The 26,644-nt window shown below is 50.2% G+C and overlaps 14 protein-coding genes across 14 annotated transcripts; 10 read left to right on the forward strand and 4 right to left on the reverse strand.

Moving 5' to 3' along the window:
* Nucleotides 1-17: 17 nt before the first annotated feature.
* Nucleotides 18-2,933, reverse strand: KL911_001698 (uncharacterized protein; the record flags this gene model as incomplete). Its single annotated transcript, XM_043196684.1, has 1 exon — nucleotides 18-2,933. The coding sequence occupies one exon, from the start codon at nucleotides 2,931-2,933 to the stop codon at nucleotides 18-20; it is 2,916 nt and encodes a 971-aa protein (XP_043055459.1).
* A 516-nt stretch (nucleotides 2,934-3,449) lies between these two features.
* KL911_001699 (uncharacterized protein) lies at nucleotides 3,450-4,199 on the reverse strand (the record flags this gene model as incomplete). Its single annotated transcript, XM_043196685.1, has 1 exon — nucleotides 3,450-4,199. The coding sequence occupies one exon, from the start codon at nucleotides 4,197-4,199 to the stop codon at nucleotides 3,450-3,452; it is 750 nt and encodes a 249-aa protein (XP_043055460.1).
* A 658-nt stretch (nucleotides 4,200-4,857) lies between these two features.
* On the forward strand, nucleotides 4,858-6,441 carry KL911_001700 (uncharacterized protein; the record flags this gene model as incomplete). The annotated part of the gene is made up of 1 exon (XM_043196688.1): nucleotides 4,858-6,441. One exon carries the CDS (start codon nucleotides 4,858-4,860, stop codon nucleotides 6,439-6,441), a length of 1,584 nt encoding a protein of 527 aa, XP_043055461.1.
* A 93-nt stretch (nucleotides 6,442-6,534) lies between these two features.
* KL911_001701 (uncharacterized protein) lies at nucleotides 6,535-7,554 on the forward strand (the record flags this gene model as incomplete). The annotated part of the gene is made up of 1 exon (XM_043196689.1): nucleotides 6,535-7,554. The coding sequence occupies one exon, from the start codon at nucleotides 6,535-6,537 to the stop codon at nucleotides 7,552-7,554; it is 1,020 nt and encodes a 339-aa protein (XP_043055462.1).
* Nucleotides 7,555-7,842: 288 nt separating this feature from the next.
* Nucleotides 7,843-8,235, forward strand: KL911_001702 (uncharacterized protein; the record flags this gene model as incomplete). Its single annotated transcript, XM_043196690.1, has 1 exon — nucleotides 7,843-8,235. The coding sequence occupies one exon, from the start codon at nucleotides 7,843-7,845 to the stop codon at nucleotides 8,233-8,235; it is 393 nt and encodes a 130-aa protein (XP_043055463.1).
* A 134-nt stretch (nucleotides 8,236-8,369) lies between these two features.
* KL911_001703 (uncharacterized protein) lies at nucleotides 8,370-9,965 on the forward strand (the record flags this gene model as incomplete). The annotated part of the gene is made up of 1 exon (XM_043196691.1): nucleotides 8,370-9,965. One exon carries the CDS (start codon nucleotides 8,370-8,372, stop codon nucleotides 9,963-9,965), a length of 1,596 nt encoding a protein of 531 aa, XP_043055464.1.
* A 97-nt stretch (nucleotides 9,966-10,062) lies between these two features.
* KL911_001704 (uncharacterized protein) lies at nucleotides 10,063-11,607 on the forward strand (the record flags this gene model as incomplete). The annotated part of the gene is made up of 1 exon (XM_043196692.1): nucleotides 10,063-11,607. The coding sequence occupies one exon, from the start codon at nucleotides 10,063-10,065 to the stop codon at nucleotides 11,605-11,607; it is 1,545 nt and encodes a 514-aa protein (XP_043055465.1).
* A 256-nt stretch (nucleotides 11,608-11,863) lies between these two features.
* On the forward strand, nucleotides 11,864-13,602 carry KL911_001705 (uncharacterized protein; the record flags this gene model as incomplete). The annotated part of the gene is made up of 2 exons (XM_043196693.1): nucleotides 11,864-12,457; nucleotides 12,649-13,602. 2 exons carry the CDS (start codon nucleotides 11,864-11,866, stop codon nucleotides 13,600-13,602), a joined length of 1,548 nt encoding a protein of 515 aa, XP_043055466.1.
* A 227-nt stretch (nucleotides 13,603-13,829) lies between these two features.
* On the forward strand, nucleotides 13,830-14,384 carry KL911_001706 (uncharacterized protein; the record flags this gene model as incomplete). Its single annotated transcript, XM_043196694.1, has 2 exons — nucleotides 13,830-13,972; nucleotides 14,042-14,384. 2 exons carry the CDS (start codon nucleotides 13,830-13,832, stop codon nucleotides 14,382-14,384), a joined length of 486 nt encoding a protein of 161 aa, XP_043055467.1.
* A 267-nt stretch (nucleotides 14,385-14,651) lies between these two features.
* On the reverse strand, nucleotides 14,652-15,206 carry KL911_001707 (uncharacterized protein; the record flags this gene model as incomplete). The annotated part of the gene is made up of 1 exon (XM_043196695.1): nucleotides 14,652-15,206. The coding sequence occupies one exon, from the start codon at nucleotides 15,204-15,206 to the stop codon at nucleotides 14,652-14,654; it is 555 nt and encodes a 184-aa protein (XP_043055468.1).
* A 285-nt stretch (nucleotides 15,207-15,491) lies between these two features.
* KL911_001708 (uncharacterized protein) lies at nucleotides 15,492-16,154 on the forward strand (the record flags this gene model as incomplete). Its single annotated transcript, XM_043196696.1, has 1 exon — nucleotides 15,492-16,154. The coding sequence occupies one exon, from the start codon at nucleotides 15,492-15,494 to the stop codon at nucleotides 16,152-16,154; it is 663 nt and encodes a 220-aa protein (XP_043055469.1).
* A 57-nt stretch (nucleotides 16,155-16,211) lies between these two features.
* KL911_001709 (uncharacterized protein) lies at nucleotides 16,212-17,303 on the reverse strand (the record flags this gene model as incomplete). Its single annotated transcript, XM_043196697.1, has 1 exon — nucleotides 16,212-17,303. The coding sequence occupies one exon, from the start codon at nucleotides 17,301-17,303 to the stop codon at nucleotides 16,212-16,214; it is 1,092 nt and encodes a 363-aa protein (XP_043055470.1).
* A 428-nt stretch (nucleotides 17,304-17,731) lies between these two features.
* KL911_001710 (uncharacterized protein) lies at nucleotides 17,732-19,342 on the forward strand (the record flags this gene model as incomplete). The annotated part of the gene is made up of 1 exon (XM_043196699.1): nucleotides 17,732-19,342. The coding sequence occupies one exon, from the start codon at nucleotides 17,732-17,734 to the stop codon at nucleotides 19,340-19,342; it is 1,611 nt and encodes a 536-aa protein (XP_043055471.1).
* A 591-nt stretch (nucleotides 19,343-19,933) lies between these two features.
* Nucleotides 19,934-26,584, forward strand: KL911_001711 (uncharacterized protein; the record flags this gene model as incomplete). The annotated part of the gene is made up of 1 exon (XM_043196700.1): nucleotides 19,934-26,584. One exon carries the CDS (start codon nucleotides 19,934-19,936, stop codon nucleotides 26,582-26,584), a length of 6,651 nt encoding a protein of 2,216 aa, XP_043055472.1.
* Nucleotides 26,585-26,644: the final 60 nt, after the last annotated feature.

The raw sequence follows: 26,644 nt of genomic DNA on the forward strand, positions 1-26,644 counted from the left end.
AACGCTTCAGACGATGATCAATTGTCGTTGGCGATGACCGTGGACAAAATCCTGAATAATTCATTGACACCTGATAATTTTTCCTCTGCCTTTGAGTTTGAATGATCTTGCCCGACCCTTATGGTGAACTTATTTTCAATATCGAATTCCAAGCTGTTGAAATAGTTGAACACCTCTTCGTCCACAGGCGTGTTTCCACCAGCGGCCATGACAAAACCCAGGTTGTGTTTGGTCTGAGGCTGATCCTTGAACGACATCGTGAGGTCAGATGGCTGCGAGACAGGACTTGTAAGTGACGACGATGGAATTTTTCTCAGATGCCCCTCGAAAGAGTTCTGGTTCAGCACAAACGAGAGCGCACGAACAATCAAATTAGCCTCTTGCACAATGACAATGCCGTTGATAAGGTTGGCATGTAAATTAAAGTCTTTGGAGTACAACTCATTCACGTGTGTAATAAGCTCTCCAACTAATTTGAGCTTGTGGTCCCTGTCCACATCACTGCAGTTCTCGGTGTGGAAGCGCACAGTGCACTCCTCGACCTCAACAAAAGATCCAGGTAATCTTTCGCACAAAGCGTTCATCACCTCTATGACAGTCGGCATCCACGTAAGCTCATTCTCGTCAATCACGGTGAACCATTCGTTGCTGTTTGGGAGCTTGATATAGCCTCCGTTCTCGGCAATGAGGCCAAGCTCGCCGATTCTGCGATACTTACGCAACAAGTCGGACCGTTTCAGGAAACTGAAAACATACACAATATTATTCGGGTCATTGGCAAGATTGAAGAGTGTCGAGATGATGTATTCATGCTGAACAGGATTGATCAAGGAGCCTGGAATGTTCACCTTGGAAAGAAGGTTGCCGAGGTTGATGATGAATAACCGTTTGCTTTCTGGATTAGGCAAGTTGTAGTACTTTTCCTTGAACAATGCCTGGGATAGTTGGGTCAATTCAGAAGAACAATCCTTGCGGTTGCTTGCAAAAGCTGTTTCAATGTCGCGAATGCAACTCCTCACCCACGACTGGGAGTCGTGTTCGAGGATGGTAGCATACAATTTTTTCCATCTCTGGAGTTTCTCCTCTGGAGACATCTCCAGGCCGAGCTTGATGTTTTCTGCCACCCGTTTGACATCATACGGGTTCGTCAGAAGAGGGCCTTCGGTCATCACCTGTGCTGACCCAACAAACTCGCTCATGATCAAAGGAGAGTGACTCTCTTGTGCCGCAACAACAAACTCATGAGACGTGAGGTTCATGCCTTCTCTGAGGGCGGAGACAATGTACAAATCTGCCTCTGCCAGGAGCGCCAAGTACTGCTCAAACTCGATATCCTGGTGGAGGAATGTGACAGGCTGATCGGTAGAGATGTTGTTCGATTTTGCGTTGATTCTTTCGGCAATATTGAAGATCGATGTTTCGAAATCATCATCTCTATCCATCTTAGCCTTTGTATAGATGAGCAGGAGTATTGTGTCAGAAACACGTTCTGGATTATCATTCAAAAAGCGCTCGTATGCCAGTAATTTCTCTTTGATTCCTCTGATTCTATCAATTTTGTCTCGGCTGACAATCAGTTTCTTATCTGCCCATCTCTCCCTGACTAGTTTTCTCCAGTTGAGACACAGATTGTTTTGTAATCTTTTGTTGAGTAATTCTGCGTCGATTCCAATAGGATTACCGTTGACGCTGATGACTCTGTCTTTGTACCTAACTCCGTACTCGTCAAAGTCCGCTAGGAGTAGTCGGTTGCATGTCTGATAGAAATGTCTCACATATTCTTCTGTCTGGAAAGTGATGCAGTCAGCTCCCAGAAGACCTTCCAGGATATTGTTTCTTTGCGCCAGACAGCGGAAAACCTCACTCGAAGGGAACGACACGTGCAAGAAGAAGCCGATTTTGGCGTTTGGTATCTTTTCACGTATCATTTTAGGAACAAGCATAAGGTGGTAGTCATGCACCCAGACAATATCTCCTTCCTTATACTGCGAGACAATTTGGTCTGCAACGGACCGATTCAGCTTCTCGTAATGCTTCCACGAATGGTTCTCGAAAGCATTCGACTTTGGGTTGTCAGGGATCTGGTAGTGAAAGATTGGCCACAAAATTTCTTTGGAAAAACTGCTATAGTGACCATGGAAAGTGACATCATCCACGAAGACCACAGAGGAATCGTATTTTTCGCTCAGTTCTTTTGCTATGTCGTTTTTAGTTGTTTGCGGAACCACATCTGATGGAATGGGCAAAATACCTATCCATCGGAATTTGGTTTTCGGATCAGAGGCTGCCGCAACGCGAATAGCATTCTTCAGGCTACCATTTCCCTTATCGAACTCAACCACTCTCCAAGGTGCAGTTGCAAAAACGTTGTCTTTGATGAAAAGATCGTGGTAGTCAGGTTTCGAAAAGCCTCCAAAAGGCGTCACCTTATCCTCGTCAGGCAAAAATGCATTCTCGTGCTCCGGGGGATACTCGTCTTTTTCACGTTCCAAAGGCTTCTCTAAAGCATGTTTTGCCACCTGCGAACTCGAGCGGCGCGAGGAAAGTCCGGGGCGGTTGACTTTCAAAGATGAATGCAGCAATTCTGGGCCTTTTGATGCTTGCTTCTCGGACACCGATGACGAAACAGTGATTTTTGTAGTGCTGACCCTCGACTTTGGCTGAATGAACGTCGATGTTGACACATTGACTGACGGCGAGCTTTTGGAGGCTTCCTTCAAGCGGCTAATTTCATCCAGCGTGTGTTGTTTGGGATTGTTGAAGAAGAATTCTTGAACAGAAACGTTCTGGTTTGTCCCATCTGTATTCGAGGTAGACACCGAAGTCTCGCCATCGTCATCCTCGGAGATAACCTGTATTCTGTTGTCGATTAAATCGGTTTGGCTCAAGTTCGAAGCTGACGAGTTTTTAGCAAGAGCTTTTATCAGAGACATTGTCGTATTGGTAGCCTCCTTCAATTGCTGTTCTTTAGCAGAAGCATTTGTTTTCGGCTGCCTAATAGGCTCGGCTATATCATCAAATTCAGTGTCACTGTTGACATATTTGTCCTTGTCTTGGACTTCGAAATGCACAGTATATGGCAGAAATCTAGGAACGTGTTAGAGCAACGCGGCGCTAGGCATACTTACAAAGAAGCAACAAGGACGGTCATCTTCTGATAAACAAACCCAGGAACTCAGTTTAGACTAAATGGTCAAAATCAATAAATTGTCAACGCTCTACCAGCAGATTTATTTCTACCGCAATTGGGTTGCTCCTCAGTGCTAAGGATATCCAAATATATTCAAAAAAAATTGTCTTACTCTCCATAAATTTCTAGAACACTTTACAGGGTTATACATACCTCGGGGCAGTCGGTACTACACAACTAAAAAAAATGAAATGTATTATCCTTCTCAAAAGGACGAATACCAAGTAGTTAACGGCACGCTCACTTCGATCATTGAGCGCTAGATCAAGGCTGCAGCCATGCCAAGAGCAGCCCCAAGCATCCCAGTATAGCCAGCAGTCGACATGTAAGCATCACCACAGTAAGTAGACTCCAAAGCCGTCAAGGTACCGTTTGTGGAATTAGCGGTCCAGAGAGGCAGGCTGGAGTTAGCTGTGGAGTTCGAGTATTCCTCAGTGTATGGCGTGCTTCCATCCAGGGCGAACGAGTCTTCTTCGTATCTCCTGAACCTCCCCTTGGTCTTGACAATAGTGCCGCAAGTGATCTTGGTCATGTTGGCAAAATGAAGGTTGACAGAGAGTCCAATGATGTAAGCTTTGTTCTTAGGATTCAGCGAGAGGTAAGGATCGTAGTAAGTAGCCTCAAAACAGGTGGTGTTGATCCATCCGTGCTTTCCAGAGAGATCTCCCACCTGGCAGAGGGCGTCATCATCAAAGCTATCGCATTCATCAAGTGGTGCATTGTAAGGATTCAAATGCGTTCCCGTGGCCTCGCAGTTACCGTTTGCTGGAACGGGAGCTTTGTGGATGTGATAATAGAAAGGTCCTCCCTCTTCGGGAAGTCCAGTCACGTCGATGTGGACCTTAACTGTGCCGTTTTTTGCTGAGAAATCAATGACACCTTTGGTGTCTTTCTTATCAAGATGAGCTTTGGCAACAATGTTTCTAGGAGAGTCTGTGTTCACGGGGGCAGGGCCAGCCAGTGCGACAGCGGCAAGAGCGCCGACGAATAAGAATGAAGAAGAGACCATTTTGTGGAAAGAGTAATGCGGATTCTATGGATGTAAACTTTAGATGGAGAAAGTAGTTCTAGAGAAATAGAGGGTACAAATATACTGGCGTCAAGGACAGACGCCCAAATTTAGGGATAGCTTTCCAAATTTACCCGGCCCATCACTTGTCTAGCTGAAGGAATTTTTTCTCGTGTCATTTCTGGTCGATAAGCGACCGTTCACTGATAAGATATGGGTGATAAAACTTTACACCAATACTTGCCTGAGAGCGGTCGGAATTGACGGAACAGCAAAATCACTGTCTATAGAGTTGCTTGTGTTTTTCCGGCCGAGAGCCGAAGTAGTTTGTTCCTAGCACTGTACCATGGCCGGACAATGCCATCAATCACCCCTTTGCTTCTCAGGTAGTGCACCAGATCAATAAAATTTTTTTCACGTCCAACGTTCCACGCAAAAATATTTATCAGCTGGAAAAAAGATAACAGAGATAGACAACAAGTACTTTGCGTATTTGTCCAAATTGACGTTTTGTACTATATATCAGCTGGTTTGAAGCTCCTGCGTGGCTATTAACCCAATACTCAACTACATTGCAGCTTTTACAAAACTTTTTATTGGACTGTTTTGATTCCCAAGTTGGTGGGCTTTCGTTAACTTCAATTACGATTTTACCGCCATGTCACACAATATATCCTTGCTGAAGCCAAAATTCACTCCATCGTCACCAACCGCTGCCAAACACAACTCACTGGACTCCACTCACTACTCCTCCACATCCCCGGGAACAGAGGGCTCGCCACCATCCGGCTCCGACCCGCTGCATCCTAACGCTAAAACAACCACCACCACCCAGAGCAACGGTGCCACTACTACCAAGCAAAACATGTCTACGCCCACATGCAAAAACTGCAAGACCCAGACCACTCCATTATGGAGAAGAGACGAGACAGGTCAGGTGCTGTGCAATGCTTGTGGTCTGTTCCTCAAGCTCCACGGCCGTCCACGGCCCATTTCTTTGAAAAGCGACGTGATCAAGTCAAGAAACAGAGTCAAACAGAACAATTCGAAATCAAATCCGAACACTCCTGAACTGAAGGCTAAAGATTCGTCTTCCAATGGCAAAGTCACTAAATTTTCTCCAAAACAGTACAAGCCAAATACAAAAACACAGGGTGGCCAATCTAAAGAGTCGTCTCCAACGTTGAACTCCACAACCAACGGATCGAACGCACAAGCTGATAGCAAGTCTCCTGTGATCCTGCCACTTTTGCCTCGCAACCAACAAGATTCAAATGGACAGCAATCTCCAGGTAACCAGTACTCATACTCATCTACAAACCCATGGCTAAATAAAAACCAGAACAACGTACAGCCTCTACATCATCCTGCCTCTGCTCCAACGCAGTATGCCGGGAATCTGGCCAAGGTCACCTCGCCGCTACTGTTGTCGACTGGTTCCGGTAACGCGTCAACTCCGCAATACAACCACCCACAATCCTCAGAAAGGTCGAGCAATCAGAATCTAGGCAGAGAGGCAATGCTACATGCAGCTGGAGCCCTGGAAACACTGAGCCAGCAAAGCTCCAGCGACAAGATTCCAGGCATCAAACTCGACAGCGAATTGTCCAATAGGCCTACATCTCCTCCACAGAAATTGCCATCTATTTCCAACATCAGCAAACCTTATTCTCCTGCTACGGAACTCAATAATCATGCCACTCCTCCATTCGGACCCACAAAGTTGACCTCGCTAGACCATGGACACCAGCCAACCCCGCTGCAGTCAATCCTGTCACCAAGTTTTGGTCCTCAATACTCACTCAACAATTCATCTTCTCAGTTTGTTCCGAACGGGTCCGAGAAGTTGCCTCCACTGAAAAACTTCACAGTGAATGGCGGAATGCAGGGTTCCAACCAGAAGATGTCTCCACTGGTCATGCCCGCAGATCCTAAACCTGCCAGCAGGGGTTATTCGCAGCAGATGGAGCAGAGAAGTCATTCGAACATGTCTTCGTCAGAGGATCTCCGGACAAGAATATCAGAACTTGAACTGGTGAACGATTTATACAAAACACGGATATCAGAGCTGGAAGCTATGGATGCTGCTTCGAAACAGAGAGAAGCCTTGCTGAAGAGACGTATCGAAGAGCTTACTGACCTGGTCAAACAGAGAGATGCTTCCAAAAAACACGCGGAGCAACGTTACCACGCCCACCAGCAGGGAAACGAAGCCAAGCGTTTGAAAGTGGAACCTAATTAACGAAATTAGGATCTCATGATGTAATTTGTATAATGGGTTTAATGAATGAATCAATCAAGGTAATTAGAAAAAAAAAATATAACTAAGGTGATTATGTCCAAGCCTCTATCAGTGAAATATACAGATGCTCTGCAGCTTGTGGAGAAACTCGACAGCTTGCATTTGCGAAGAGATTCTCCCGAATACAAGGCACAGCTGGAAAACGTTCTTGATGCGCTGAATTCGATCAAGAAGTCCATCCAGCAAATGGCACTATTCAGTGTCAATGAGGACATCGATGAGGTAAGCACTGGCGACTTGCGCTACTTGGCGCTTGATTTCTACATTGCACAGGTGCTTGGCAACACCGTCGCCAATAGGGCCTCCAGTCTCAAGACCTGCAATGGTTTGTATTTGCAATTCCTTTATACCTTGGAAAATTATGGAATATTAGATAAAGAGCAGCGAGCCAAACTGGACGCGATAAAAGCATCATACGACCCGCAAATCGACGAACTGCGCTCCAAGGATCCTGTGACCAGAAGACAAAGCAAGATCAATGAGTTCAAGATGGAGAAAGAGTTCAAAGAGAAGCTCAAGATCCTGGAGTCGTCGGACTTCCATAATCTTGACGATGAAGTAGTGAGACAAATTTACCTTGATCAGCTCAAATTTTTTGCTTTGAAGTCGTTCCAGAGCATTGAATCGAATCTGATGGAGATTGAGCTCCTTCACAACATGCCTGCTCGTCCAATTCAGCCGGCTCAGGAGCCGGACGAAAGAGAGAGACAGAAGAAATTCGACGAAACCTACACTGACAAAGTGGAGTCCCTAACCAATCCAATACTCTCAAAGGATGGCAAGGTTCTGCGGCCTTTCACCATCGTGCCATCCCGTGACCAGCTGCAGAAGAAAGTGTTTGGAACGGGCCAGGTTCTGCCCACAATGACCGTGGAAGAGCTTGTGGAGCAAGAACTGGCAAATGGTGGCATGGTCAAAGAATCTTTACCGGAAAAAGAGTTTGACGAGGACAATGAAGAGGATGTCGACAGACTAACATACAAGAACCGCGAATGGGATGAGTTTACTGACAACAACCCTAGAGGAAGTGGAAACACGCAGAATTTGGGCTGAGATGAGTCGTGCGCACGGTCAGATTTGGAAAAATCACAATAGAAAAATAAATCAAGCAGAGAAGGAAAAAAAGCAAAAAACTGACACGACTAGGGGCGTCATGAGTTCGTTTGTTCCTGCGCAATTTAGCTCTTTCACCACGAATTTCGACTTTGACAAGCTGAAGGTGAGAATTTGCCATAGCGATGGCCTTCAAAATGTACTGACTATTAGACTGATACAACGTCGTCTTTCCAAAGTCGACTTCGGTCGCTCAGGAGTCCACAAGACTTTTTCGACTACAGAAGAATGAGCAAGCCAAGCGGCATATTCGAAGTTCAGCAAAGGGTGAATTTCAACCTGACATACTTTAGCTCAAACTACATGCTCATCACAGCAATCATCTGTTGCTATTGCATTCTGACCAATCTATTATTGTTTTTCATTTTGGCAGCCGACGCGCTTGTCGTTTACTTGACACAGCTGCTGTTCAAAAACTCAGACGAGCTCCAATTCAGAGGTTTCAAGTTGACCAAATCAGCAATCTACTCCACTCTGTTGTTGATCAATCTACCTCTGCTCTTCGTGGCCAACCCCTTCACCACGTTGATCTGGCTTGCCGCTGTGAGTGCGGCAGTTGTTCTGCCCCATGCAGTCTTTATGGAGAAGCCAATAGACGCCTCCTTTGCCGAAGTCGTTTAGGTGCACTAACGAACGCTATTATCTATTAATCACACCTAACACCTACCATGTAGCTTTATCTAGACTAAATTCCTAGCTGATTATTTCTAACGGCAAATTGCTGCATTGATTCCACCATGGGAAAGTGCACCCTTATGAGACGGCCAGTAACGGCGATGCTGGTTTTAGGTGTCGTGGTTACCGCTCTTTACAAAGCAATGGCGGTATATGTTTCTCGCCCCGTTCCAGTCCAGGTTTCTTCTTTTTCTTCTACCCCATCAGCCTTCAAGATCAAACATATATTCCACAACGCTGCTGATGGCAAAACTCACAGAAGACTGGATATAAATGACAAGTTTATTAGCATTTACAATTCTGCACGGCCTCAGATGGCCCACGTCGAGGATATGGACTTATTTGATGTCTCTCCTTTTGAGCAAGAGCTCGTGGTCAGACATACAGAGGGACAAACTATCCGGTTGGCGGACCGGTCGCCGGACTTTGTGGAGTCGTATCTTGACTTTGCGCTTGAGAATGGCCCTGCATCACGGATGATTGAGTTTGATTGGCAGCAAGAATCTCTCTTGATTCCAAATATGAGCGATAAGGAAACGATTGTCAGTTTGGCCCTGATGTCCTCAGACGCCTACGTCGGACTTCCTACCGATGCCGACTGGAATGATGTGGGCGACAAATTCAACGAGTCAGAGCGGTTTGGATGGGAAAATGGAGGTGTGAGAGGTCATGTTTTCACCGATCCAGAAGAAATGATCGTGATAATTTCTATTAAAGGCACATCAGCTGCGGGTTTGAACACGGGAGGCGACGGCCAGACAGTTGAGCAGGATAAGACAAATGACAACCTCCTATTTTCCTGCTGTTGCGCTAGAGTGTCGTCTTTGTGGAAAACTGTATGCGACTGCTACGAAGAGTCGTACACTTGTAATCAGAACTGTTTGGAACAGGAACTGAGGCGACCGGACAGGTATTACAAAGCAGTTTTAGACATTTACCGCAACGTGACGGAGATGTATCCAGAGTCGGAGATATGGGTCACAGGCCATTCATTGGGAGGATCGCTGAGCTCGCTTCTTGGCCGCACCTTCGGCCTTCCTGCTGTCTCATTTGAAGCTGTGGGAGAATTACTGGCCACCCGCAGACTGCACCTGCCAATGCCACCAGGGTTACCAGAGGAGATGGAAAATATCTGGCACGTCGGAAATACTGCCGATCCTATTTTCATGGGCGTTTGCAATGGCGCCTCCTCAACATGCTCTTTGGCCGGTTACGCATTGGAAACACAGTGCCATTCGGGGAAGAAGTGCGTATACGATGTGGTGAACGACCTGGGATGGCATGTGAACCTGCTGAACCACAGGATAAGGACCATCATCAGCGACGTTCTGATGGTCTACAACGACACTGCGGAATGCGTTAAGTCTCCGCCGTGCTACGACTGCTACAATTGGAGATTCGTGGACCATTCTGGGGACCGCTACAGAACCACAACTTCCTCGCCGATGCCAACGCCCTCCGAGCATCCTGGACGAAGGTGTTTGAAGCGCACGTGGTATGGCCGCTGCTACGAATGGGCGGACGATCCCAGCTCGGTAAAGACAACCTTCTCGACCAGCACGATATACAGCAAGACGAGCGATATCAGCACAAGCACGCACACAGGACGAAATACTACTTGTATCAGAAGATCCTGGCTTGGGTATTGTCTTGAGTATGGTCCGGGATTACATTAGGCATATTTTTTCTAGGCTACCATTTCATAAATATTATGCTTACGGCTGTGCAGAGAAGGTAAAAAGCGCGTCTTGTAATTTTAAAACACGCTCCTCAATGTTTAGAAAAGTCAAGCGCAGAACCGACGGACGCCGTAATTTTGACGAGATCCAGGCTGGAGAACCAGGTTACCGTCGTTTGGGCAGTAAAGGGTTCAAAGACGACCTTTCGATCTATCCCCACCGACTGTCCTTCTACAAAGTGCCTCCCTTTGAGGAGATCACGTTGGAGGAGTTTGAGACCTGGGCAATTGACAGGCTAAAGGTTGTTCTGGAGCTGGAATCGTGCGTTAGCAGAGGCAAGTCGTTCAAAGACATTGAGATCATAATGAAACCGCTGTTGTCCAAGCTGCTGCCTATGAATTTACCCAACAGAGAGTCGACGTCTCTGTATTTAGAACGCAAAAAGGACCACTATTCGCATTTTATCCTCCGGCTGGCATTCTGTCGTTCTGAGGAGCTCAGAACGCGTTTTATACGCGCCGAAACTCTGCTGTTCAGACTCAGATTCAATATGATGTCGATCCAGGAACAGAAAGATTTTGTCGCGTCTCTCGATCTGCCGTGGGAGACCGTCTCTGAGGAGGAGAAACAGGAGTTTCAGAGCGAGCTTATGGCCTGTTGCTACAACACGGCGCGGTCGATTTTGACCCAGACCGTCGAATACCAGCGCACGAAGAAAGTGACAGACGAGCAGCTGAGGGCGTTTTTGGCAGCGGAGAAATTCTACAAGATACCTTTCGAGTTTGTCCCGGAGCTAGTCTCCACGAGACAGTCGTTTCTGCGCCGCGGTAAGGCGTTTGTCGCACAGTTCCAGCAACTCTCGCTGATTTTGACCGAGTTCAGCAAACACCTCGCGGAGCAGCTCAATGTCACGATGCGCGCTCTTCCCACGCTGGACGAGGACGACCGTCTGATTCCAGTGCTCAATAACCTCTCGCGCGGGTACGCCTCGATGGACTACCAGTCGGAACTAGGTGGCTCTGAGACGAACGACGGGTCGGTGACAGCTGAGAGCGTTCCTAGTCTGATGAAGCACATGCCGCTGTGCATGAACCGTCTTATGCATGGTGTTATGAGCGACCATCACCTGAAATACCAAGGCAGACAGCAACTCTCGCTGTTCTTGAAGGGCATTGGTCTGAGCGCAGAAGAAGCGCTGCGGTTCTGGCAGATGCAGTTCACGTCTGGGCCGGGGTCGATGTCGATCGAGAGGTTCAACAAGGAGTACAAATACACTTTTAGACATAACTACGGTCTGGAAGGTGGTCGCATCAACTACAAGCCGTGGGACTGTCGCACTATCCTGAGCAAGCCGCGCCCAAGTAAGAACGAGTACCACGGGTGTCCCTACAGAGACCTGCACCGCGACCAATTGGCCGACCAGCTGCAGAAGATGGGACTGGACCAAGGGGCCCGGCTGGATGACGTCTTGGAGCTCAGCGACCGGGGCGAGTACCAGGTTGCGTGCACCAAGGTGTTCGAGCTGGTGCACAGAGAAAAAATCAGCGCATTGCTGAAGAACGGCGACACGGTGGACGAAACGTCGATCACACATCCTAATTTGTATTACAGCCGATCTCTGTATTTAGAATCTAAGTAAACAAACGTACAGTTGCAGTATCATGTAAACACCACAACATTCTCACTTTAGCGATCTATAACGTTTAGCACTGCACGTCAACAATAGGGGCGGATAAATATCATGCCTATTGTAATTGCTAAATTGTGCTGCACAAATTATTATCTGGGCGATGCATTGCCTTTTTAGTTTATTTCCATCTCGTGCCAGTCTTCTCCATCACCCTTGTTTATATATTCGCTGAGAGGCTGTATCAAAGTCCGCTTGATTATTGCAAATGAGTCCAGAGAACAAAAAGTCGACGCTGAGTCTGTTTTCGAGGTCGAAAACGCGACTAGTCCGCAGGTCCAAAATCTTGCTCTCCCCAAGAACTCCTTGCGCGGACGCGTTTCCGGAGGATGCTCAAGAAAAGAGAAAAGAAGAGCTGGAGGCAGAGAACAAAATGCTCAAGGAACAAGTGTCAAAGCAGAAGTTCATGATTCTCAAACTCATCGATGAGCTCGAGTACATGGAAAGTCTCTGCAAACAGAAGGCAGCTATAGTGGTGGACCCTACATCGCCTACAAATTCCTTTTCGTCCAACGCCTCGTCTATGGAAACACTGGCCGCCAAAAACAGTGAGAAGGAAAAGCTGATAAAGCAGCTCAGCCTCAAAACCAAGCTACTCGAGTCCAACGTAGCTGACCTGCGCAGCCAACTGAAGTCTAATCTCTGCGAGTACCAGCGCAGTCTCTCCAACTTATCCGACTCTGTGACAATGATCAAGGAAAACCAGAGGTTCCTTACGCCAACGCCGAGATCCCATATTGTTCCGAGCTCGCGTTTTCTTGATCTCAAACAATACACCGACACAGACGCGGGCGAGACCTTCGTGCTACGCAAATTTAGCGTCTGCTAAGATCTACGACGCGTCGATCGGCCAGCTCATTTTAATTTTTGTGTACTCCTAGATTTCAATTGTATAGTAACATAATTTTTCTTGTTCTGATGCGGTTTATTTTAGCATTGGCCTGCTTCCTGGCCGCGTGTCGCGCCGCATTCAGTGCCGAGGAGCTCACAGAGCGGCGTCTGCAGTCTCCACCAGGAATAATTCCCGTCAAGTCCAGCGAGTTTGACAGCTTCTTCGAGGGAGAAAAGGATTACTTTCTTGTCTTGTTTTTGACCGCACAAACAAACCAGAATTGCAAGCTGTGCCAGTATTTCCAACCCGTGTATGAAACAGTTGTGCGCTCATTTTATGAATCGAACCCGTCGTTCCAAAAAGTGTTTTTCCTCTCTGTCGATGCTAGCGATAACATTGCACACTTCCAGAAATACAATATTAGTACTGTGCCACACCTCTGGATCTATCCTATATCTTCCTTTATCTACAAGCCTGTTGATAGCGACGATGCTTTCGACAAAAGAATCCCCATGCCAGAGAACCTGTCTATTGTGAGCGAGCATTACACCTATCCAATAACGGACACCATCACGCAGGCGGATCAGGAGCTCCGGTTCGCCACGTTTTTGGGTGAGCTCACCCAAACCAAGATTGTGATCAACAAGCCAATGGACTTGGTGCTGGCATTGAAGTACTGCGCTGGCTTTTTCGTTCTGTTCAGGATTCTGAGGTCTAGAAAAGAGAGAGTGCTCGACAAAATTAGAAACGGAACAGCGGTGCTGGTTCTGAGTATTATCGCAATATACATATGCTTTTCTGGTGTGAACTTTGCTGTGCAAAGAAACGTGCCGTTCTTGGTCAAAGACAAAGACGGGAGCCTCAAGTATCTCACCCCTGGAGTCCAGAACATGATAGGAGCGGAGGTCACACTATCAATAGCGTTCCAGATGGTATTTTCGCTTCTTCTATGGCTTTTAATCCAAGGTGTTCCTAGGATCCCAAAGGAAAATCAGGCTGTCGGCATGCTGCTCTTTGCTGCCATGCTTTTCCTCACCTACAACTTGTTCACCAGCATGTTCAAAGCCAAAGACCCCGGTTATCCATTCACCTACCTTTATATACCTATTTTCTAGACAACTACCGCTCGCTTTCACTTTTGTTCACAAAGTAGAAAGACAAGCAGATAAATAACGCTCCCAAAATATACACCCCTGAGTTGACCTTGTGTTTGAAGACGAAATCACACACCATTGCAAACGGAATTGTCAGCGATAATCCTAGCGTGACTGTCAACGGCGACGTGAGAAGCATTGCACGGGCCCAGAGAAAATCCGCGAGAAACGAAATGGCACAATTGAAGATGACCACGAAATACACGTACGAGGTTGGCGGAAGCTCGAATTTCTCGTACCCGGTTTTGTCCAGCAAAACTAGCGGTGGCCATAGAAAGAGTAGGTTGAAGATGCCAACGAAGCCAAAGAAAAGTCTCATGTCGATTCTGCTGTCATTTTTGATTTTCAGCTTGAGTAAGATTGAGTAGACTCCGTACAGGAAAGCGCCTGACAGGGCAAGAATATTACCCAAAACGACGTATTGTTTGGTTTCGGTTGGCGATGGGTCATCGTTGCGGGTGACAAGGACAACGCCGACAAACGACATCACGATAGAGGCCAGCTTCGTCTTATTAATGTGCTCGACCAGGAACAGAGCACCCACTATCATGGTGAAAAAGGACGACGTCGATGAGAGGATGGTCTGGGACGACACAGAGGTGTATAGTAACGATGCGTTTGTGACTAGATTAGATAGGAACCACAGGGTGCAGAACCAGAATGCCAATTGGATAGTCTCTTTGGCAGTTAGCGGTGGATATTCTGCGTCGAGATCGAATTCCATATGGTTTGACAAGTGGTAGGGAATGAGATATAGCGCGAACGATGCAGTGTTTACCCATGTGATGAAGAACGGTTTTGAATAGATGCCTTTCTCAAACAGGTCGTTGAGAAGCACTGACGACAAAACCCAGAGTCCAACCACGCAGAAAAGAAAGAAGAGTCCCAGAGACCAGTCGCGCGATCGCTTGGCCCTTTCAATAGCGCTTCTGGTGATGGTCAGTGAAGACATGGCTGGTAACAGAAACTGTGGCTATAGTTTATTTTGAGGGCGATCGACGCGTCGGCATTTAGACTGGTCTGCTACGCTTTTTCAGCTCAGTATTCAGCAGGTAGGAGAAATACTTGAACTGGAACGTCGCCAGCGAGGTAGTGCTCAACTCCGTGGGCAGAAGAGGAGGAGACACATTAGCATCCTTCCCCTTGGACGGTGCCACCCACATTTTCTCGTAGGGAGGAGACACCTGAAGCGGTACTTGTTCTGCGACCAGGAAATCGAACTGTTGGGGAGACATGTGAGGGAGTTTTGCTTTCAGGTACTTGAGCGTCTTTTTGCGCAGCAGATGAGGGTCGTAATAGCGTTCCAAAGCAGGGTGACCGCTATGGACGGAATTTGATGTTTGCTGGCGGGCCGAGATCCTGGAGCCGTGAGGGCTTTCGGATCCCGAACTAATTTCTGACTGCGGACCAAGAGAGAGCTGTGACATGGAGGTGGCTGGGGTGGAGAGTTGTTTCCGCCGGTCGGGAAAGGACTGTCTGGACGAGTTGAGGGACATGTATTCAGAAAGATTCAGCTGCACGGAGCTACCCGATGACTGGTCGGTAGTATCCTTGTTTTCTACCATGGGATGAGACAGAGAGATAAGAGAAAATAAAAGTATTTAAAGAAAGCTTCCAGAGCAAAATCGCCGATTTGTAGTCAACACAGCACAGAATAGTTGAAACTGGGCGGGCAGACTCGGCCAGGAAGCAGCATATCCATCTGCAAACGCATAATGGATCCCCATATTTTTATGTATTTTCGTAAATGGGCAATTACCCGGTTAAAAGTGCAAAAAAAATTTTCAAATTCAAGGTACGACCGAGTGTTTGCCACAGCTAATTGAGTCACTATTTACGATACAAATACCATGTCGTGGCTGTTCGGAAGTAAACAGGAAAAGAAAGAGACGCCGGTGGCTCCAGCTGGCCAGGCCGGATTCGACGCCAACCAAATCTCCGACATTTCTAGCATTCTGAAAAGTAACACCCTGGATCCAACCAAGCTGCATCCTTTGGCTGGCCTCGACAAAGATATCGAATATCTAGACCTGGACGAGGAAAAGCTCACTTCTCTGGAAGGCGCCGGCAACGGGCTGTTGCCATCCAGAGGATGGACTGACGATCTTTGTTACGGAACGGGTACCGTGTACGTTCTGGGACTGGGTCTTGGAGGTATCCGTGGACTAAACGAGGGTCTGAAAAATCTGCCACAGGGAAGAGTGGACCCTGTGACGAACCAGCTCAGGCCTGTTCCATTCAAGCTTAAACTGAACACAGTTCTGAACCAGGTCACCAAGTTTGGCCCCCACATGGGTAACAACGCCGGTGTCTTGGCTATTATGTACAACCTGATTGACTCTTCTCTGGACAACATTAGAAACAAGCACGATGACCTCAACTCGCTGGCTGCTGGCTTTTTGAGTGGCGCTCTCTTCAGAAGCAGCAAAGGTCTCAAACCTATGGGATATTCGGCTGGTGCAATGACCTTGGTGGCTGCAGCATGGTGTGGACTCAAACGAGTGATCAATTGACGATTAACGATTATAGATGACGGGTCATAGATGTATATATGCGAACTGTGCGAGAATTCAGATTTGCGAAGGCAGAGGTAGACGCCAGGAACTGCCCCACGAGCTCACAATCAGGCAGTAGTGTCTGTTGATGAGGTTGAGCTCCTCTAGCTCGTCCAGCAGCTCCAGACGGTTGATGGCGGCCAGCTCGTCCTCTGGTATCCAATGGCTGTATATGTAGCTTAGGTCTGACACGTTAGTGGACTCGAAGCCGAGTTTTTGCAGCCGCTCGTGCTGCTTTTCGATAGTGGAATATTTCAGCAGCGACGGCATCTGGATCCCGCGCATCGAGAGGTTCTTCAGCATGATCTCGCCGTAGTTGCCTGGCGAGTCGCCGCCTATCGGGTCGTACACAACGAGAACGGCCTCAGCGAGATTCGCGCGCAGGAATCGCAAAACTCTGTCGCTTTCGACGTCCTCCATATAGCACACACAGCACTCACTCAGAATAAGAGTCGGCAATGACGGATCAACTGCTGGCAATTGCGACATGGAACGCAGCTGGCGTAAGTCGAGAGGAACCAGATGGTATCGCGGCGTGTCCAGCGCCGCCGAAGACGCGTTGAATTCCTCAGCGGTGGCGGGCTCGGGCTCTGGTTGAGCACCAACCGCAGACCTCAGCAATTCGTCGTCCAAGATACTGTATTTTTTTATTCTGCAGGTTTCCTCGAAATCAATCTCGACCACGGTCAAGTTACTATTGTTCTCAAGCAACCTCATGCCCCTCGTATCGCTTCCGCAGCCGAGAATGATGATTTGCACGGGTGTGGCGGCCTTTGCAGCTAACCATTTATCCACCACCAGATCGATGGCACGGGTCCGTATCCAAGTCCCGCGGTTGATAACGGGCGACTTGAGGACGACTGGCAGCTTTGAGGTCAGCTTAACTTTGCCGGTCCCATCGAAAAGGCCGAAAAATTGCTTACTCAACTGTCTTCTCACAGACAGCCGTTTGTATTCAGAGTCAATTGCCAGCAGTTGGTACTTGAGGGTCCCGCTTATAATGGCCTCGAGGTATTTATCCTGCAGATACTTCTTTAGGTGACAGGAAAATCTGCATGCGAGGGCATCGTAGTCGGTTGACCTGGTGATCTGATCTTGCTGGAGCATTATAGTTTGTGATTAAAATTGGGAAACGGGGTCTCAGGTGTATAGATGTGGAACTCTAGGTGCGGGGTGTTCAGTTTTTCCGACAAGTGTGGAGTTCGAAAAATGCTAGCATTTGGGCCAAAAATCATATGTCGCGGACAAATAGCGTACTGGCACATTTGTGGCCCGGACCTTCTTTATGCAGGAAAACGGACCGCCGTACAAGCGTGGAGGAGCCTCTGTCCTGGCTGGTATCAGACGGCCTACATTGCGCAGAAAACCCGCCTTGCACACTCGCCTTTGCTGTTGCTCCCACTTCTGTGGCAGCAGCCACATCAAGGCTGTGCTCTAAGCGTATGGACCGTTCAATCGAGATTTTGCAACCAGCGCCACGGTTTGAAGATATATAAGATGCAGTCTAATCTGGCACATACAGACATCTGTCAAGCATGGCAAAAGAAGACTCAGTCATTGTCTCGAATGAGAGCGCAAATTATTCGGATGAGAGCCTAGAGCTGGCGGACGCTCCAAACCCCTTTTTAGATCCTGCCGTCGAGCGCAAGTTCAGACAGATCTACGAGGAGAGCCAGTACGAGTGCCGTCACCGGCTGGATCCGGAGTTTACGTGGACGAAGAAAGAGGAGCGCAAAGTTTTATGGAAGCTCGAATACCGCGTCACCTTCCTCGCGTGCTTTATGTTTGCTGCCTTGCAGGTCGACAGAGGTAATCTGGCCCAGGCTGTGTCGGACAACATGCTGGACGACCTCAACCTCACAACGAACCAATACAACACCGGTAACACCATTTTCTACGTGTGTTTCCTGGCTATGGAGCTGCCATCGCAGCTGGTCTCCAAGAGACTGGGAGCAGACGTCTGGATTCCTCTCCAGATGTGCGCTTGGTCCATCGTTACTATCTGCCAGTTCTGGCTTAAGGACAAGCACAGTTTCTACGCCTGTCGTGCTCTTCTGGGAATTTTCGAGGGAGGATTCATTCCAGACCTGGTCCTGTGGATGTCGTATTTTTTCACGGCCAGTGAGCTTTCTATTAGACTGAGTTTGTTCTGGACCAGTTTGTCGCTGTCGCAGATTATATCCGCTTTCGAGGCCTACGGGCTGCTGCACTTGCGTGGCCACGCCGGAAAGGGAGGCTGGGCCTGGCTTTTCTTGGTGGAAGGCCTGTCGACGCTCGCCATCGGAATTGTTTCGTGGTTCCTGATGGTTCCCAGTGCCGTGCAGACGAAAAAGCCGTGGAACAAAAAAGGATGGTTCACCGAGAGAGAGGAGAAGATCGTCGTGAACAGGATCCTCAGAGACGACCCCACCAAGGGCGACATGCACAACCGTCAAGGACTCACGCTCAAGATGATCTGGACCGCTCTGATGGACTACAACCTGTGGCCGATCTACTTCATTGGTCTGATCGCGTACATTCCCTACAACACTGTCACCGCGTACCTGACTCTGGTTCTGAAGAGCTCTGGCTTCGGCACCTTCGACGTCAACCTGCTCACAATTCCGTCCAACGTGCTGCACATCATTTTTCTGCTGCTGATCACGTGGTTTTCCGAGAAAATCAACGAGAGACTGCTACTTTCGCTTTGCAACCCGATCTATTCGCTTCCGTTGCTCGGCGTTCTGCGGTGGTGGAACGGCTCGCTGGACAACAAATGGGGCACTTTTGCCGTCACAACGTTGCTCCTCGGTGTGCCTTACATTCATGCAATGATGGTGTCGTTATGCTCGCGGAACTCGCAGTCGATCAAGACCAGAACCGTCTCTGCGTCGCTGTACAATATGTTTGTGCAGGCGGGATCCATTGTGTCTTCCAACATCTACAGGACCGCAGATAAACCATACTACCACGCGGGCAACATGGCGCTGTTCTGGCTCTCGTTCCTGATGATCCCAACCCTGCTGCTGTCAAAGCTGTACTATGTGTACCAGAACAGGAGGAGGGACAGGATTTGGGAGGCGATGTCCGAAAAAGAAAGAGAGGACTACATTCTCAACTCGCAGGATGAGGGTTCGGCAAGATTAACGTTCCGGTTTGCCCATTGAATAGACGTAGAATATTAATTCGTCAAAAAATTCGTGACGTCAAGTAGAGTACATATATATTGCTGTTGAATTTTGTCTGTTGAACGGTGCCGGGTGTGTCCAACAAAATAAAAAATTTGTCGGGCAGCGCAGCTCAATAAGACTACGCGTAGCGAGCGAGCGCAGTGCGCAGAAAATATTTTGATTTAAATTAGACATCTATGTCTTGTTGAGAGAGCTCAAGAAGAAAGGTGTTTGGATTACGGTAAGTGAAGAGAGGTGGAGGAAGCACCGGGCACAGACAGGGTGGCGAACAGCGATGTAGCTGTCTTCTCGGGGTAAATTGACATCCGGGGGTGAATCTGCTCAGCGCAAGATACTGGGCCGATTCTCCCGCTGTCTTGCAAGATCCTGTCCCGAGTGCTCTCGTGGGTAGACACGGAGACGGCAGACCATCTTAGAGTGGCCTGTTTTCCCGGCAAATTTCTGCTCAAGCGGCAAACTTGTCCCCCAGCCGTGCTCTGTTTTTCTTCCACCCATAGAATATATTTTCCATGACTAATGCTAAGATTATTTAGGCTCTCTAAATTCGCTACTCGACCCTTAGCAACGATGACAGCCTCATACAAACCAAAGCACGCCACCCTTCCCAAGCATTTCTTGGGACTTAATTCCGTCGAAGTCGCCGAGCCCTCTGAGGTGAAGGACTTTGTCGTCAAACACGAAGGACACACAGTTATTCAGAAAGTGCTCATTGCCAACAATGGTATTGCAGCCGTGAAAGAGATCCGGTCGGTGAGAAAATGGGCCTACGAGACGTTTGGCAACGAAAGAGCCATTCAGTTTGTCGCCATGGCCACCCCCGAGGATCTCGACTCTAATGCCGATTATGTCAGAATGGCCGACCAGTACGTCGAAGTTCCCGGAGGAACCAACAACAACAACCATGCCAATGTGGACCTCATTGTCGAGATTGCAGAGAGAACCAAGGTGGACGCCGTTTGGGCAGGCTGGGGACATGCCTCCGAGAACCCAGAGCTGCCTGAAAAGCTGGCCGCGTCTCCGCGTAAGATCGTCTTTATTGGACCGCCAGGGTCTGCCATGAGATCTCTTGGTGACAAGATTTCCTCGACGATCGTGGCCCAACACGCCAAGGTGCCGTGTATTCCATGGTCTGGAACCGGCGTCGACAAGGTCACCGTCGACGAGCAGGGAATCGTGTCTGTCGACCCGGAAACCTACGCCAAGGGCTGCTGTGAGGGTCCTGAGGACGGTCTTCGAAAGGCCAAGGAAATCGGGTTCCCAGTGATGATCAAGGCCTCCGAAGGAGGAGGAGGTAAGGGTATCAGAAAGGTCGAGAAGGAGGAGGACTTCATCACCTTGTACCACCAGGCCGCCAGCGAGATTCCAGGATCGCCTATTTTCATCATGCAGCTGGCCGGCTCCGCCAGACACTTGGAAGTGCAACTGCTGGCCGACCAGTACGGAAACAACATCTCGCTCTTTGGCAGAGACTGTTCTGTACAGAGAAGACACCAAAAGGTCATCGAGGAGGCGCCAGTCACGATCGCCAAAGAAGACACATTCAGACAGATGGAGGCTGCCGCCGTCAGACTTGGTAAGCTGGTGGGCTACGTTTCTGCAGGTACTGTCGAGTACCTTTACTCGTATGCCGACGACAAGTTCTACTTTTTGGAGCTGAATCCGAGACTGCAAGTTGAACACCCGACCACAGAGATGGTTTCCGGCGTGAACTTGCCTGCTACGCAGCTGCAGATCGCCATGGGTATACCTCTACACAGAATCAGAGACATTCGTTTATTCTACGGAGCCGACCCTCACACCGCCACAGAGATCGACTTTGAGTTCAAGAACGAGAACAGCGTGACGTCGCAGCGCCGGCCTATTCCCAAGGGCCACTGTACCGCGTGCCGTATCACCTCGGAGGACCCCAGCGAGGGATTCAAGCCATCGAGCGGTACCTTGCACGAGCTGAACTTCCGGTCCTCGTCCAACGTGTGGGGATACTTCTCGGTCAGCAACCAGTCGTCGATCCACTCTTTCTCCGACACGCAGTTCGGTCACATTTTTGCGTTTGGAGAAAACAGACAGGCGTCGAGAAAACACATGGTGGTTGCACTGAAAGAGCTCAGCATCAGGGGAGATTTCAAGACTACTGTCGAGTACCTGATCAAGCTGCTCGAGTCGCCAGATTTCGAGGACAACACCATCACCACCGGATGGCTGGACGAGCTGATCAGCAAGAGGCTCACGTCGGAGAGACCAGACACGCATGTTGCCGTGATCTGCGGTGCGGTCACCAAGGCCCACCAGGCGTGCGAGGAAAAGAAAAAGGAGTACATCGCCTGTCTTGAGAAGGGACAGGTGCCGTCCAAAGAGCTGCTCAAGACCATCTTCAACGTCGACTTCATCTACGAGGGCCAGAAATACACTTTCACGTGTGCGAAGGCCGCAGACGACATGTTCAGCTTGTTCATCAACGGTTCCCGATGCGTGACGAAGGTTAAGGCTCTTGCCGATGGCGGCCTGCTGGTTGCTCTAAGCGGCAAGTCGCACTCTGTCTACTGGAAAGAGGAGGTCGGGGCCACCAGAATCTCTGTGGACGGCAAAACCTGCTTGCTGGAGGACGAGAACGACCCTACGCAGCTGAGAACTCCGTCTCCAGGTAAGCTGGTCAGATACCTGGTCGAGAACGGCGGACACGTGACGGCAGGCAAGCCGTTTGCGGAGGTGGAGGTGATGAAGATGTTCATGCCGTTGGTTGCTCAGGAGAATGGTGTCGTGCAGCTGTTGAAGCAGCCGGGCTCCACGCTTGCTGCCGGTGACATTCTGGCCATTTTGTCCCTGGACGATCCGTCCAGAGTGAAGCACGCTCTACCGTTTGACGGCACTCTTCCAGACCTGGGCGACCCTATCGTCATTGGCACCCGGCCTGTGCACAGGTATCAGAAGCTGCTGAACGTGCTGACCAACATACTGGCTGGTTTCGACAACCAGGTAGTGATGAACGCGACGCTGACGGACCTGATCCAAATACTGAAGGACCCAGAGCTGCCATACTCTGAGTGGCAGAACGTGATTTCTGCTCTGCACTCGCGTCTGCCTGCTAAGCTGGACCAGCAGCTGGCGGAGCTCATTGAGAGAAGCCACAGACGAAAGGCCGAGTTCCCTGCCCGACAGGTGCTGAAGCTGTTTGAAAAGGCCAGAGCAGAGGGCCAGATCGGAACGCTTCTCGAGCAGGCCATCGAGCCACTTCTTGAGGTGGCCCAGGGCTACCGAGAGGGCCTGGAGAGCCACGAGTTCTCCGTCTTTGCCAAGCTTCTGATGGAGTACTACAACATCGAAAGCTTGTTCAGCGGCGAGAACACGAGACTCGAGGACGTGATCCTGAGACTGAGAGACGAGAACAAGAACGACCTCGGCAAGGTGGTTGCGTACGCGCTGTCGCACTCGCGAATCGGCGCCAAGAACAACCTGATTGTCGCCATTCTCGACAAGTACAGACCGGTTCTGCAGGAGAATCCAGAGGCACTCAGAATCTTCAAGGAGCCGTTGAAGAAAATTGTCGAGCTTGACAGCCGGGCGACCGCCAAGGCCACGCTCAAGGCCAAGGAGGTTCTCATTTTCTGCTCTTTGCCATCCATCAAGGAGCGGTCCGACCAGCTGGAGCACATTCTCAGAACCTCTGTTGTCGAGACGAAGTACGGCGAGACCACTGTTGCCAAGCACAGGCTCCCAGACATGGAGGTTATCCGCGACGTGATCGACTCCAACTACGTTGTGTTCGACGTGCTGACGCAGTTCCTGTGCTCTGCCGACCCGTGGATCGCTGCCGCCGCCGCAGAGGTGTACATCAGAAGGGCATACAGGGCGTACTCGGTGACCGAGGTGAAGCACCATCTGTCGTCGTCGAACAGCTCGCCTGTGGTGTCGTGGCGGTTCCAGCTGCCTGCGCTGTCGACGGCAGCGTACAATTCTGTGCCGGACTCAATCAGAAACTCCAAGTCCACGTCGATGAACAGAGCCCTTTCCGTGTCGGACCTGACGTTCATGATCAACAAGGACGATTCGCAGCCTCTTCGGACGGGTATTCTTGTTCCTGCGGACCATCTGGACGACGTCGAGGACATGCTCAGCAGGGGCTTGGAGCTGGCAGACGTTGGCGGGGGCCAGAGCCCGATCAACGTGTGCAACGTGTTTGTGCAGTCGACGGAGGGCTACGACACCGAGGAGGACCTTCTCAAGCAGATGGCCGAGATCGTCGACTCGATGAGACACGAGCTGCACGACGCGCTGATCAGAAGACTCACGTTTGTGCTGACCGACCACGTTGGCTCGTATCCAAAGTACTACACGTTCAAGTACACCGACGGCGCGTACGTCGAGGACCAGGTGATCAGACACATCGAGCCGGCCATGGCGTTCCAGCTGGAGCTCGGTCGGCTGTCGAACTTCCACATCAAGCCGGTGCAGACCGCGAACAGAAACATCCATGTCTACGAGGCGGTGGCCAAGAACTCCTCGGGCATCGACAAGCGGTACTTCACCCGGGGAATCATCCGGACGGGCTCGATAAAAGACGACATCACGGCGCCGGAGTACCTGACTTCCGAAGCCCACAGACTCATGAGCGACATTTTGGACGCTCTCGAGATCATTGACACCTCCAATACCGACCTCAACCACATCTTCATCAATTTCTCGGCCGTCTTCAACATCACGCCCGAGGACGTGAGAAACGCGTTCGGCGGCTTCCTCGAACGGTTCGGCAGAAGACTCTGGAGACTCAGAGTCACCAGCGCAGAGATCAGAATCATGTGCACGGACCCAGAGACAGGCGTGCCGTTCCCGCTCAGGGCCATCATCAACAACGTCAGCGGCTACGTCGTCAAGTCGGAAATGTACATCGAGGAGCGCAACGCCAACGGCGAGTGGATCTTCAAGTCGCTGGGCACTCCGGGAGCCATGCATCTCAGAGCCATCTCCACGCCGTACCCTACCAAGGAGTGGCTGCAACCAAAGAGACAGAAGGCCCACAGTCTGGGAACCACGTACGTGTACGACTTCCCAGAGCTTTTCAGACAGGCGGTGCACTGGCTGTGGAAGAAGTACGACCCTAGTGCCAAGGTGGGCGACGACGTCTTCAGCTACCTCGAGATTATCACCGACGAGGCCGGAAACTTGACCGAGGTCGAGAGAGAACCGGGAGCAAACACCATCGGCATGGTCGGCTTCAAGATGACAGCCAAGACACCAGAGTACCCAAGAGGAAGACAGTTTGTGGTCATTGCCAACGACATCACGTTCAAGATCGGCTCGTTTGGTCCGAAGGAGGACGTTTTCTTCCACAAGTGCACGGAGCTCGCCAGAAGCCTCGGCATCCCGAGAATCTACCTCTCGGCCAACTCTGGTGCCAGAATGGGCATGGCCGAGGAGCTCATTCCGTACTACAAGGTCAACTGGATCGACCCGGCCGACCCAGCCAAGGGCTTCACGTATCTGTACCTGACGCCGGAGGATCTTGCTGAGCTCGAAAAGACCGGCAAGGGCGGCTCCGTCATCACAGAAAGAGTCGTCGAGCACGGCGAGGAGCGGCACGTGATCACGGCCATCGTCGGCGTGGAGGACGGGCTCGGAGTCGAGTGTCTGAAGGGGTCTGGGCTGATTGCCGGCGGCACTGCGAGAGCATACCGAGACATCTTCACGCTGACGCTGGTCACGTGCAGATCTGTTGGTATCGGTGCCTATCTGGTGAGACTTGGCCAGAGAGCCATCCAGGTGGAAGGCCAGCCTATTATTCTGACCGGTGCTCCGGCCATCAACAAGGTTCTGGGCAGAGAGGTTTACTCGTCCAACTTGCAACTTGGAGGTACGCAGATCATGTACAGAAACGGTGTGTCTCACATGACGGCGAGAGACGACCTGCAGGGTGTGGAGAAAATCATGGAGTGGCTGTCGTATGTGCCAGCCAAGCGCGGGCTGCCTGTTCCAGTTTTGGAGTCACGTGAGGACCCATGGGACCGAGATGTTGTTTACAGACCGGTGAAGAACGAGCCGTACGACGTGAGATGGCTGATTGCTGGAAGAGAGACCGAGGACGGCTTTGAGCCGGGTCTTTTCGACCGCGACTCGTTCCAGGAGGCGCTCGCCGGCTGGGCCAAAGGTGTGGTCATCGGCAGAGCGCGTCTGGGCGGTATTCCGATGGGTGTGATTGGCGTGGAGACCAGAACCGTCGACAATCTTGTTCCTGCGGACCCTGCCAACCCTAACTCGACCGAGCTGCTGATTCAGGAGCCGGGCCAGGTTTGGCATCCGAACTCGGCCTACAAGACAGCACAGGCGATCAGAGACTTCAACAACGGCGAACAGCTGCCGCTGATGATCATCGGAAACTGGAGAGGTTTCTCGGGAGGCCAGAGAGACATGTACAACGAAATCCTCAAATACGGCTCCTACATTGTGGACGCGCTTGTGGACTTCAAGCAGCCGATCTTCATTTACGTTCCTCCTACGGGTGAACTGAGAGGTGGATCTTGGGTTGTTGTGGATGCCACCATCAACAAGGACATGATGGAGATGTATGCAGACGTGGACGCTCGTGGAGGCATCCTGGAACCCGCCGGTGCGGTCAACATCAAATACAGAGAAAACAAGCTGGTAGTTACGATGGACCGTCTCGACGACAAGTGCAAGAGACTCCGCCAGCAGCTGTCTGCCGAGGGCATTGCCGATGAAGAAAAGACCAAGCTCACCAAGGAGCTGAGCGAGAGACACAGGGAACTGATGCCTATCTATTCGCAGATTGCCGTGCAGTTTGCGGACCTGCACGACAGATGCGGACGTATGCTTGCGAAGGGCGTGATCCGCAAGGCGCTGGAGTGGACCAACTCTCGTCGCTTCTTCTTCTGGCGTGTGAGAAGAAGACTGAACGACGAGTATCTGATCGCCAGAATTGCCGAGCAGCTGCCACAGTCCACCAGACTGGAGAGGGTTGCCAGACTGAACTCGTGGTATCCGTCGTCGCTGGATCTTGAGGACGACCGGGCCGTGGCCACCTGGACCGAGGACAACCACAAACTCCTGGAGAACAACCTCAAAAAGCTGAAGGGAGACGCTGTCAAGCAGACTCTGGCCAGATTGTTCCGCACCGACATGAAACACACGGCCGAGGGGCTCTCGGAAATCCTTTCTCTGTTGCCTGCCGAGGACCGTGAGGCGATTTTGAAAGAGCTGAAGCACTAATTGAATTTACATTCTGTTGATATGCTAGATAAATTAAAGATGCCAATCTTTTTACCTGTT

The sequence above is a fragment of the Ogataea haglerorum genome (genome assembly GCF_019207285.1).
Source record: "Ogataea haglerorum isolate 81-453-3 chromosome Unknown 81-453-3_NODE_4_length_651989_cov_98.092404, whole genome shotgun sequence".
NCBI lineage: Eukaryota > Fungi > Ascomycota > Pichiomycetes > Pichiales > Pichiaceae > Ogataea > Ogataea haglerorum.